The sequence below is a fragment of the Nycticebus coucang genome, chromosome 4 (genome assembly GCF_027406575.1).
Source record: "Nycticebus coucang isolate mNycCou1 chromosome 4, mNycCou1.pri, whole genome shotgun sequence".
NCBI lineage: Eukaryota > Metazoa > Chordata > Mammalia > Primates > Lorisidae > Nycticebus > Nycticebus coucang.
In genome coordinates, this window is record NC_069783.1 from 36,540,315 (window position 1) to 36,553,748 (window position 13,434).

At 41.5% G+C, this 13,434-nt stretch overlaps 1 protein-coding gene across 2 annotated transcripts in view; it reads right to left on the reverse strand.

Annotated features, from left to right (window-relative positions):
• Positions 1-13,434, reverse strand: part of ATL2 (atlastin GTPase 2) — an 83,200-nt gene that overhangs the window by 9,699 nt on the left and 60,067 nt on the right. For both annotated transcript variants that reach the window (XM_053587715.1, XM_053587717.1), the window contains exons 5-7: positions 3,719-3,769; positions 3,358-3,414; positions 1,671-1,763 (exon numbers count right to left, since the gene is read on the reverse strand). In XM_053587715.1, the coding sequence (XP_053443690.1) occupies positions 1,671-1,763; positions 3,358-3,414; positions 3,719-3,769 (201 nt within the window). The remainder of the gene's footprint in view (positions 1-1,670; positions 1,764-3,357; positions 3,415-3,718; positions 3,770-13,434) is intronic.

Sequence of the window (13,434 nt, forward strand, 5' to 3'; positions counted from 1 at the left end):
AAACATTCTGAATAATTACTTGTTTACCCCAATGTAACTCACAGAGTCTCCCAAAGACTTCTCAAAAAGTATTCTAACAAAACACACACCATTCATAATTAAAATCTGGAAACTACCTAAATCTCCACCAAAAAAGGAATGAAGAGACTGCTGTCCATTCCGTCAGTGCAATGTTGTATAGCAAAGAGAATGGACTAAAATATATGCAACAATATGGATTTACCTCAGAAACACACTATTAGGCCCAAAAGCTAGACACAAAAGAATACATTCTGTATATGATTTCATTCACATAAAGTACAAAAACAAAGTCTATCAGAAGTCAGGATGGTGGTATAAAGTTTTAGGGATTAGTGTATGAGAATGGATGCTTCTAGGTGCTGGCTACATGGCTATGATCATTTTGTACAAATTCATCAAACTACACAATTTTCTGAATACATGTTTTATATATCAACAAGAAGTTCAGAAACCATGTTTCTGAACTACATAAATCTGAGTTTAGATTGCATGCCTCATGTGCTTTGTGTTAATTTCTTCTGAACAAAACAGAAGAAACTCCAATGATTCAAATGATTTCTGACAGCAGGGTCTGGAAATGCCCTGCAAATAATCCAAGAAAGAGAAATTGGGAAAGCGGCACCTGTGGCTCAAAGAGGTTGGGTGCCGGCCCCATATGCCAGAGTTGGTGGGTTCAAACCCAGCCCCAGCCAAAAAAAAAGAAAGAGAAATTGGTAATCTCACTTTAGGAATAAAAATAATTGTAGTGTACTCCAACCTTGTGAATGTGACTGAAAAACCAAATGCATCATCCCATAGACAAACCAAATCTTATTAACCAAAAGAGAGCACCCACCTACTTATGAATAAAGGAATCTCTATGCATCTTTTGTGTATCTGAGGAGGTATCTGAACTGCAAGGTACCTTCCTAAAGAACGGGTCATGATCACGCTGGTGAGATTATTTCCCAGAAATGCCTGCACAGGAGGGGCATGCTGCATAGGAGTCAGGACATTTGGGTCCGAGTCCCAGTTATCAATAATTAGGTAAATAAACACAGGCAAGTCACACTGCTGTGTCTCAGTTCCATTAAGTATTTAAAAAGAAAACAAGGCTGACCTACATGATGTTTAAGACCCCCTTCCTAGCTCTACATGCTGTCACTCTAAAAGATAGCATTTCTAGGGTGGTGCCTGTGGCTCAAAGGAGTAGGGCGCCAGACCCATGTACCACAGGTGGTGAGTTCAAACCCAGCCCCAGCCAAAAAAAAGATAGCATTCCTCTGAAGGGAGGGCTCACATCATGCAAGCACAGACCTGTCCCAAATGTTCAGAAGCTCAATTGGCCCAGAAAGAGACATGTAAGAAATCCAAGTAAATCAAATAGTCTCCTTTAAACATTTATCCTTTGAATATTTATTTACAGAGGGGGGAAACTGGCTCTGGAGAGACATACTTGTTCTATAATTTTGATTCCAGGGCATTTTCTTCTTAACAAGGAGTACAACCAATTTACTTTTCACCACTTATGCGTATAGTCACCTGGGCTACCTTGGGATACCTCATTCCAATGACATGTAGAGACTGGTAGTATGAGCAAGAGTCTAAATAGACCATCTCTTCTCCTGGCATGGTGTTTATGCTCTCTTCTCCAGGAAGTGGGGGCTTACCTGCAATCTCTTCTCAAGAAATTGTTTTCCACCTTCCAAACCATATGAATGTTCATAAGGATAACTCCAATCTCGAATCAAAAACATTAACGTCTATACAAAAAAAAAAGTCATTTCTTTAAGAAAAAAAAAAAAAAATCAAAACTTTAATAATTGAAGCTTTCCTTACTCTCCTAAACAATCCTTATCAAAATTTGAGTTACAGTATCCAAATGATCAGTACTGCTGATGGGTATATCAAGAGTAAACCAGCAACATTCCCAGCCTCTAACACCTAGGAATTGCCACCATTTGAGAACATCACTGCAAATAAAAACAGAGTCACCACAAACAGTAATATAGGATTTAAAAAATGAACAAGAAAGGTGTAGCAGGGCACACAGATCATCATTTTAGAAGATTATATAACTAGAAGACCAACTAATTCCAGATGGCTAATTACAAACTGATTATAAATTTATTGTCAAGAAGACAATTGCACTTTTTTTTGGGGGGGGGGAGACAGTCTCACTTTGTCACCCTTAGTGGAGTGCCGTGGCATCATAGCTCACAACAACCTCAAACTCTTGGGCTCAAGTGATCCTTTTGCCTCAGCCTCTCAAGTAGCTGGGACTACAGGTGCCCACCACAACGCCCGGCTATTTTTAGGGACAGGATCTCGCTCTTGCTCAGGCTGGTCTCCAACTTCTGAGCTCGGGCCATCCACTTGCCTCGGCCTCCTAGAGTGCTGGGATTACAGGTGTGAGCCACCACGCTTGGCAATTTCACATTATTCATAAAGGATTAGGCTTCTCAATTCCAAGTATACCGACGTTTGGGGCCAGGTGACTTAGTCACGTGTGGCTGTTCTGTGTCTTGTAGGATGTCGAACAGCATTTCTGGCCTTACTGCACTAGATGCCAGTAGCACTAACCTCCCTCACAAAACTGGGACAATCAAAAACGTCTCCAGGCATTGGCAAATGTCCCTGGGTGGCAAAATTACCCTACTTCAGAAAAGCTTATATAGGATAAACAGAGTATATTTTAGTCATATACACAAAAATGAAGCCACAATGTGCCCAACTATTTCATAAAAGTAATCACTTCAGCCAGGCAAGGTGAGGTAGAATCAACGTAAACTCAGTACACTAAGAATCAGTGGCAATGTTGTCATATGAGAAGGATCTCACACTGATGAGCAAATACGGTGGAGTCACTCCCCCTACTACAACTACAGCTTGCCAAGTAGCATTAATGACAACTTATAAATCACACTTGCTTTCAAAAATAAACTGAATCTTTTTATATGAAATCAATATAAATAACAACAAAACTAACTTCAAAGTGTAATATACCACAAAAAAGAAACCTGGAGCATTTTATAATTGTTCATCACGTATTGAAAAAAAAATTCAACATGACTATCTTAAATTCTTTAAGTTTTAGACATAAATACTATCTAAGAGAAACATTACCTCCTTAATGTAAGTAAAAACATTAAGAATCCATCTACTGTAAATTTGTTCTGTTTCCTATCCTGTTAGCCTACACCAATAAATAAGCTGGTGATAACATTACTATAAGTTAGTTTCAACCCTCTGAATCTATTGGTAAAAATGAGTTTCTCTTGTCTCCAAAGTGATAGCTGAGGTAGCTTGACAGCTTCTCATAGACAACTTTTTATAAACATTAAAATATTGATTTACCTGAAAAGGTTTCTGGTAGATTTCTTCCATTGCAAGTCTTCCATATTCTGTAAATAACTGTTAAATCAAGTTACTTAAAATAATGCCCCCAAAGAGATTGAAAGAAGGTATTTTAAAAACTGTTCTATACCAAAGCAACAGATGTCAAATTCTTTAAAATCATTTGAAAGCCAAGCATTCTATTTTCTAATGCACTGGGCACATACTGAAAGTTCTTCCAACTGAAAAGTCATACATCAGTTTTAACCCATATAACTTTCGATCTTTTTTAACAATTTTATAGGCCTCTAAGTGTGAATTCACAATAAAGTGAGAATTAAATATTCAAAACTCTGGCATATTTTCTTTGAGACATACATACTTGCAAGTGTTGAAGATCATCTTCTTGAATATTCTGAGACAGATTATATACCTGTTAAAACAAAATTTGTTTTTTATTAACATTTTATTTTGAATACCCAGCTTATGTGTAAACTTTACGTGTGGGAATAAAGGTTACCTTGTACCTCAGCACAAATGAACCATTTAAGTCATTATTCAACCAGTGGCCCATAAAAAGGATTCTCTTTTTTCCTAATGGTCAAGATAAAACATTAAGGAAGAAGCAGTGGTGGTAAAATACGTAAAAAATCATGAACACATGCATATTCATGGTCTAAAGTGGTAGACATTTTTTAAAAAAACGTGTATTACATAGTTAGGTTTCTTTTTCTCCTTAAAATAAATTTTTTTAATGCTATGATCATTTAAAAAAAGTGAAGCCTGTTTCCACATCATTTTTCCAAGTCAGTGAACGTGAGGAGCAATAGTTCTACAAAGATAAATTCCTCCTCGGCATATAATCAGACTACAACAGTTATTTGGTAGATTCCTCATATACCATTGACGCTAATATAGTTTCTCCTTTCCTTATATTTATCAGTCTTTTTTTTTTTTTTTTACAGTAAAACAAATTTTTTTTTTATTAAATCATAACTGTATACAATGATATGATTATGGGGCATCACACACTCACTTCATAAACCATTTGACACATTTTTATCACAGTGGTTAACATAGCCTTTCCGGCGTTATCTCAGTTACTGTGCCAAAACATTTACATTCTACATTTACCAAGTTACGCAAATACCCCTGCAATATGCACCACAGGTGTGATCCCACCGATTCCCCTCCCTCTACCCACCCCCCCCTTTCCCACTTCCCCCTATTGTTAAGTTGTAGCTGGGTTATAGCTTTCATGTGAGAGTCCCAAATTAGTTTCATAGTAGGGCTGTGTACATTGGGTATTTTTTCTTCCATTCTTGGGATACTTTACTAAGAAGAATATGTTCCAGCTCCATCCATGTAAACATGAAAGAGGTAAAGTCTCCATCTTTCTTTAAGGCTGCATAGTATTCCATGGTATACATATACCACAATTTATTAATCCATTCGTGGATCGATGGGCACTTGGGCTTTTTCCATGACTTAGCTATTATGAATTGGGCTGCAATAAACATTCTGGTACAAATATCTTTGTTATGTTGTGATTTCTGGTCTTCTGGGTATATGCCCAGCAGAGGAATTACAGGATTGAATGGCAGATCTATTTTTAGATCTCTGAGTGTTCTCCATATATCTTTCCAAAACGAATGTATTAATTTGCATTCCCACCAGCAGTGCAGAAGTGTTCCCTTTTCTCCACATCCATGCCAACATCTCTGGTCTTGAGACTAGATATAGGCTAGTCTCACTGGAGTTAGATGATATCTCAAAGTAGTTTTGATTTGCATTTCTCTGATGATTAAAGATGATGAGCATTTTTTCATATGTCTGAAGGCCGTGCGCCTGTCTTCTTCAGAGAAGTTTCTCTTCAAATCCCTTGCCCAGCCTGCGATGGGATCCCTTGTGTTTTTCTTGCTGATGCGTTTGAGTTCTCTGTGGATTCTGGTTATTAAACCTTTGTCAGAGTTATACCCTGCAAATATCTTCTCCCATTCTGAGGGCTGTCTGCTTGCTCTGCTTACTGTGTTCTTAGCTGTGCAGAAGCTTTTTAGTTTGATCAAGTCCCAGTAGTGTATTTTTGAAGCTGCTTCAATTGCCCGGGGGGTTCTCCTCATGAAATACTCACCCAGACCAATTTCTTCAAGGGTTTTCCCTGCATTCTCCTCTAGTATTTTTATAGTTTCATGTCTTAAGTTTAAATCTTTAATCCAATGAGAGTCTATCTTAGTTAATGGTGAAAGGTGTGGGTCCAATTTCAGTCTTCTGCAGGTTGCCAGCCAGTTCACCCAGCACCACTTGTTAAATAGGGAATCTTTTCCCCACTGAATGTTTTTAATTGGCTTGTCAAAAATCAAATAGCGGTAAGTAGCTGGATTCATCTCTTGGTTCTCTATTCTATTCCAGATTATCTACTTCTCTGTTTTTGTGCCAATACCATGCTGTTTTGATCACTATCGATTTGTAGTAAAGTCTGAGGTCTGGTAGTGTGATTCCTCCTGTTTTGTTTTTATTTCTGAGTAATGTCTTGGCTATTCGAGGTTTTTTCTGATTCCATATAAAACGAAGTAATGTTTTTTCAAGATCTTTAAAATATGACAGTGGAGCTTTAATAGGGAGTGCGTTGAAATTATATATTGCTTTGGGTAGTATGGACATTTTGATAATGTTGATTCTTCCTAGCCATGAGCATGGTATGTTTTTCCATTTGTTAACATTTTCAGCTATTTCTTTTCTTAGAGTTTCATAGTTCTCTTTATAGAGATCTTTCACGTCTTTTGTTAGGTAAATTCCCAAATATTTCATCTTCTTTGGCACTACTGTGAATGGGATAGAGTCCTTAACTGCTTTTTCAATTTGACTGTTGTTGGTGTATATAAAGGCTACCGATTTATGAATGTTGATTTTGTAACCTGAGACGCTGCTGTATTCCTTGATCACTTCTAGGAGTTTTGTAGTAGAGTCCCTAGTGTTTTCCAGATACACAATCATATCATCTGCGAAGAGCGAGAGTTTGATCTCTTCTGACCCTATATGGATACCCTTGATCGCCTTTTCTTCCCTAATTGCGGTGGCTAAAACTTCCATTACAATGTTGAAAAGCAATGGAGACAATGGGCAGCCTTGTCTGGTTCCTGATCTGAGTGGAAATGATTCCAATTTAACTCCATTCAATATGATATTGGCTGTGGGTTTGCTGTAGATGGTCTCTATCAGTTTAAGAAAAGTCCCTTCTAGACCAATTTTCTTGAGTGTTCTGATCATGAAGGGATGCTGGATATTATCAAAAGCTTTTTCTGCATCAATTGAGAGAATCATATTGTCTTTGTTTTTTAATTTGTTTATGTGCTGAATTACATTTATAGATTTATGTATATTGAACCAGCCTTGGCACCCTGGGATAAAACCAACTTGGTCATGATGTATAATTTGTTTGATGTGTTGCTGGATTCTGTTTGTTAGGATCTTGTTGAATATTTTTGCATCTATATTCATTAGTGATATTGGTCTATAATTTTCTTTTCTTGTTGGGTCTTTTCCTGGTTTGGGGATCAGGGTGATGTTTGCTTCATAGAACGTGTTGGGTAGTCTTCCTTCTTTTTCTACATGTTCGAACAGGTTGAGTAATATAGGTACTAATTCCTCTTTAAAGGTTTGGTAGAATTCTGACGTGAAACCATCTGGTCCCGGGCTTTTCTTTTTAGGGAGGTTTTGTATAGTTGATGCTATTTCTGAACTTGATATGGGTCTGTTCAACATTTCCACTTGATTCTGGTTAAGTCTTGGAAGGTGGTGTGCTTCCAAGTATCGGTCTATTTCCTTCAGATTTTCATATTTCTGAGAATAAAGTTTCTTGTAATATTCATTAAGGATTTTTTGGATTTCTGATGAGTCTGTGGTTATTTCGTCTTTGTTGTTTCTGATTGATGATATTAGAGATTTTACTCTTTTTTTCCTGATTAGGTTGGCCAGAGGTTTATCTATTTTATTGACCTTTTCAAAAAACCAGCTTTTTGATTTATTGATCTGTTGTATTATTCTTGTTTTCAATTTCATTTAATTCTGCTCTAATTTTGGTTATTTCTTTTCTTCTACTGGGTTTGGGGTTGGAATGTTCTTCTTTTTCCAGTTGCGTGAGATGTCCCATTAAGTTGTTAACTTCCTCTCTTTCCGTTCTCTTGAGGAAGGCTTGCAGTGCTATAAATTTCCCTCTTAGAACTGCCTTTGCAGTGTCCCAGAGGTTCTGATAGTTTGTGTCTTCATTGTCGTTTTGTTCCAAAAAATTGGTGATTTCTTTCTTAATCTCATCTCTGACCCAGCTATCATTCAGCATAAGGTTATTTAACTTCCATGTTTTTGTATGGGTATGCAGATTCCTGTTGTTACTCAATTCAAGTTTTATTCCATGATGGTCCGAGAAGATGCATGGAATAATTTCTATTCCTTTAAATTTACTGAGGTTAGACTTGTGACCTAAAATGTGATCAATTTTGGAGTAAGTTCCGTGGGCTGATGAGAAGTATGTGTATTCAGTTTTGTTGGGATGAAATGTTCTGTAGATGTCTGCTAAATCTAAATATTGGATGGTTAGGTTTAAATCTAAGATTTCTTTGCTCAGCTTCTTGCTGGAGGATCGATCCAACACTGCCAAGGGAGTGTTGAAATCTCCAACGATTATGGAGCTGGAGGAAATCAAGTTACTCATGTCTGTTAGAGTTTCTCTTATAAATTGAGGTGCATTCTGGTTGGGTGCATAGATATTAATAATTGAGATCTCGTCATATTGAGTATTACCCTTAACAAATATGAAGTGACCATTCTTGTCCTTCCTTACTTTTGATGGTTTAAAGCCTACTGTATCTGCAAATAAGATTGCAACACTTGCTTTTTTCTGATTACCATTTGCCTGAAATATGGATGACCATCCTTTCACCCTGAGTCTGTATTTGTCTTTTAAGTTGAGATGTGACTCTTGTATGCAACAAATATCTGGCTTGAGTTTTTGTATCCAGTCAGCTAACCTATGCCTCTTTAGAGGACAGTTTAAGCCATTCACATTGATGGAGAGTATTGATAAGTCTGGTGGAATTTTGGGTATCGAGTTTTTCAAAGGTCCAGTGGACATTTTTAATCCTTTCGCCAGTGTGGAAGTTGGAGTTTGATCCGAAGTTTCTGAGTGAGTTTACTTTTGTGGTATAGGATTGGGTTGGTCATTGTGGAGGATAGGTCTGAGAACATCCTGAAGAGCTGGTTTACTTATGGCAAATTTTTTCAACATATGAATGTCATTGAAGTATTTAATTTCTCCATCATAGATGAAACTCAGTTTAGCTGGATACAAGATCCTGGGTTGAAAGTTTTTTTGCTTTAGGAGATTAAAAGTTGATGACCAGCCTCTTCTGGCTTGAAAAGTTTCAGCAGAGAGATCTGCAGTTATTCTAATATTCTTACCTTTGTACGTTATAGTTTTCTTTCGCCGGGCTGCTTTGAGAATCTTCTCTTTCATGTTAACTTTAGTGAAGCTAACTATGATATGTCTGGGAGATGGCTTATTGGGGTTGAATCGTGCTGGGGTTCTGAAGCTGTCTGCTATCTGAATTTCAGATTCTCTAGGCATGTCTGGAAAATTTTCTTTCATAATTTCATGTAGAAGGGCCTCTGTGCCCTTGGCAGCCACTTCATCGTTCTCCGAAATTCCTATAACCCTTATGTTGTTTTTTTTTTAATTATCTGAGAGTTCTCTGAGTGAGTGATCCGTTTTTGCTCTCCATTTCTCTTCCTCTTTGAGAGATTGGGAGCGTTCGAAGACTTTATCTTCAATGTCAGAAATCCTTTCTTCTGCTTGCTCCATTCTGTTACTGAGGGATTCTACTGTATTTTTCATATCTTTGAGGGCTGTAAGTTCTTGTTTCAGTGTGTCTAAGTCTTTGGTGGTTTTGTCTTTAAATTCGTTAAATTCTTGAGACAATTTTTGAATTTCTCCTCGAATTCCTAATTCCATTTTATTAATCTTGTCTGCAAACCAAATTCTGAATTCAACTTCTGACATCTCAGCCAGTTGTTTATGAATGGGATCTTCAATCACATCTGCCGTATCTTTTCTTGGGGGGGTTGATCTATTCTGGTTATTCATGTTACCAGAGTTTTTCCGCTGATTCCGCCCCATGGTTTACTCCCTTTGGTTTTTCCCCTGGGGTTTTATCGAGGGCCGTACAGTGTTGTGGCCTGAGAAACTGGGGCCCTGTCTGGTGTGGTGGAGCAAAGTGGTTCTGTCTTGTTTTCAGCTGGTTTCTGTTCGATCCTATTGCAACTTCTACTCTGTCTTGAAATCTCAGCTGTGTGGAAAAATCAGCAATTAAGTCACCCCGCCTGCCCACCTCTGGCCCCAGTTGGAAAAGGAGAATCAAACCTTCCTACAACTGCACACCCAGGGCACCGCCTGAAAAGTCCTCAGTCTATTAGCCTAGTTCAAAAGGTCCAAATCAACTGTCTCAATCGGCACTTGTCTCGGGTGGAAGGGTTCAAGAGGTCTCTGGGAACTGGATCACAGGGGCCTGGTGACTCCTCTGACACAGCTCACCCCAGTGCAGCATGGAGTCAGGAGGAGCCACCCAGCAAACAGAGCAGTCTGGGAAGGTTGACGTCTCCTTCCCCACTTTGCCCCTCGTCGGACCCAGTCACTGGTATCTCTGCAGATGGCTAACCCAGTTGCCTGCAGTGAACAGACACTCCAGGGGTTTGCACCTGCCTGAATCAGAAGGAAGTCTGCCAGGCCCCCGCAGACTGCCGCTATCTAGCAGGAGGAGATGGGGCCTGACATCTTTGAGTGTTTGATGCAGGTGATGGGAAGGAGGTGTTCACTCAGGCTTAGCCCCGTCCCTGATGGATGCTGCTAACAGAACAGAACAGAACAGACAACTTTGTGAGGTTCTGTCTCTGTTCCTGTCGTAGCCTACAGAAGACGGGCTGTTTTGAGTTCAAACGTCTTTGCTGCTGGAGAATTGCGTCTGAACACCTCTCTGGGTCGGCCCCGCCCTGGAAGCTTCCCGGGTTTGTGAGCCGGGTCACCGGTGGCCTCCTCTGGTTGCCCAGGGAGACAGGGGGTGTGGCCTCAGAATATCCAGAAGTGAGCGTTCTGCCATTAAAGAAAAAACGGCTGTTGATCTACCTCCAGGGAACTGCTGCTCTGGTGTGGGCACTCAGGCGACCCTTTTCTCCTCTGTCCCGCGCCCCAGAGTCAGCACTGAGCGGCCGCAGTTTGTGCTGGGTCCACACCCCTTAAGAGACCCCCCAAGAATCAGAACTCTTGGGGTATGGGCCCCCAGACCCCGATTGGGAGTGGGGGGGGGGGAAGCTAGAGTTTCATTCAGTTTTACGCAATACTACGGTCCGGGGAGGGCTCCTGCACTGCACCGCAGGGAAGTGCCGCCAAGGCTTGATTTCCCCTCAGCAGAGTGCCCTCTCCTCACTCACGTATCCCAGAGTCAGCGCTGACCTGACGCAGCTCAGGCACTGTGCACTCCCCTCGAGAAATCACCCAAGGAGCCGAACTCCTGAGGGATAGGCCCTCAGACCCCGAGTGAGAGTAGGGGCTCTCAGCTCTCAGCGGGGAGGCCAGAGACTTATTCAGTCTTGGGCCCCGTATGCCCAGGGAGGGTTGCTGCACTGCACCGCAGGGAAGTGCCGCGAGGCGTGACTCCCCCTCAGCCCGGTCCCCTCTCCTCACTTGCGCGCCTCAGAGTCAATGCTGACCAGTCGCAACTCGGGGACTGTCCACTCCCCTTGAGAAATCACCCAAGGATCCGAAGTCCTGGGGGACAGGCCTCCAGACCTCAGTGGGCGGGAGGGGAGCGCCGGGGATTCAGGGTTGCCGGCAAAGGATTCCCAAAGTTTTATTCAGCCCTATGTCTGGCAGGAGAATGCCACGGCACCCCAGTAGGGGAGGTAGGTCCAGTTTTTAGAAGGTCTCTCCCGTGGAGTGTAGTGGGAGGGCCTTTAATTTCTGCCCGCTTGTTCAATTGTGGGGCTCTTGATTGCATGGCACACCTCTGAGGCAACAAAGGAGTATTTCAAAAAACTGCAGCTAAAGGACATCCATGTGCAGCTACCTCAATATATGCAGTGGTGGTTCTACTTTTTCATTGCCATTTTCTGTTAAGCTTTTGGAAAACATCTGTCACAATGACCTTCACACACCTTCAAAACTCATAGGATTTGTCAGACCATTTTTAAACGTTTTTGAATTGGCAGCATGTTTTCCAGTCTCCCGGCAGTTCACTGATTCACGTCCGGAAACACCCATCTCCCTGGCCGTTCCTTCCAGGCACCTTGGGTTCCCGAGTCGCAAGGCCCTTTATACTAACTTCTGGGCTCACAGTCAAAATCAGCGCTTACGGAGTAGGCTGCGCTAAGACTTCCAGGTGGTTGCTCACAAACGCGCCGGCTCAGGTGGCCCCTGACCGCGCGGGGAGTGTCGCCTCCTGGGCCAAATCTGCGGCGCCGGCTGCTCGGCTGGGCCGGACCAAGGCGGCGCCGCGCTCGGTACCAACGAAGCGAGAGCCCGGCACGTAGGAGAGGAGGAACTAAGACCGCGATGGCTCTCACCTCCAAGAGCCCAGCTACCGTTTCGCAGGCTCAGCCGCTTTCCCACCCGCATAGCTAACGGTTCTTCCCGCCCACCCGCATAGCTAGCAGTTATTCCCGAATCGTCCTCCCTCGGCTGCCGCGCGGAAAAGCATATTCATCAGAGACAGAGTCTCATTATGTCACCTTCGGTAGAGTGCCATGGCGTCACAGCTCACAGCAACCTCAAACTCTTGGGCTTAAGTGATTCTCTTGCCTCAGCCTCCCAAGTAGCTGGGAGTAAAGGCGCATGCGACACTGCCCAGCTATTTTTTGGTTGTAGCTGTCATTGTTGTTTGGCAGGCCTGAGTTAGGTTCACACCCATCAGCTCCAGTGTATGTGGCTGGCACCCTAGCCGCTGAGCTACAGGCACCCAGCCCACAGTCTTAATAATTTAACATTAAAATTTTACCAGTCTGTGGAAGCTAATAAAACAACAGTAGGTGGCACTCTTGCCCTTTCCAGAATTTTTAGGAATGTTTCCAAGTTACAGACCAGAGCTAATAGTAGAGGGTCTAAATATCTTCAAAAAACGGAGATTTTCTTTCAGTAATTACAAGACAAGTCTTTAGAAGGTAATCTAGGCTGCCAAATGAAAAAAGTGGCCATCCACAGATATCATCTCTACTAAGAAGTAACTTATATCCGAGCAAACAGGGTTATTCCAAAGATAGAACAATTTGCTCCAACAGCAAATAAGTGATAATCTTGCTGAACCACTTGGCGGTCAAGAACAAAAATAGTCAATATAGGCCAACAAACCTAAAATGATATTCTCAGTTACTGACTAATTCCAAAAAGGGCATGTAAAAAAGGTAATTAATGACCTAGGTGATTAAACTTTAGATTTAAACTTAATATCTGACAACAAGTCCAACCTATTCTTATCCATGCAGGGCAGCTTTTGGAAAATAGCTCTAGATCTTTTCATTGTCAAGGCCAGGTTGCAAGTAATTAAGAGAGAGGAGGGTGGCGCCTGTGGCTCAGTGAGCAGGGCGCCGGCCCCATATACCAAGGGTATATGGCTGGTTCAAACCCAGCCCCGGCCAAACTGCAACAAAAAAATAGCCGGGCGTTGTGGTGGGTGCCTGTAGTCCCAGCTACTCGGGAGGCTGAGGCAGGAGAATCACTTAAGCCCAGGAGTTGGAGGTCGCTGTGAGCTGTGTGAGGCCACGGCACTCTACCGAGGGCCATAAAGTGAGACTCTGTCTCTACAAAAAAAAAAAAGAGAGAGAGAGAGGAGACTTGTTTAACTTAGATTGTTAGCCCTTGGTATATTGCCTTGTACTTATAGGTGCTTAATACATATTTGTTGAAAGAATAAATGACAAGAAGATAAATCTGCCATTGCTTTATCAGCCAGATATCTTATATAAGGAAAGAAAACTACCCTCAAAGATCAGGAAGAAAGCAATAATAAATATCTTAAATCGTCTTGGTTATTTATAGGTTACAAAGCACTTTCCTATATG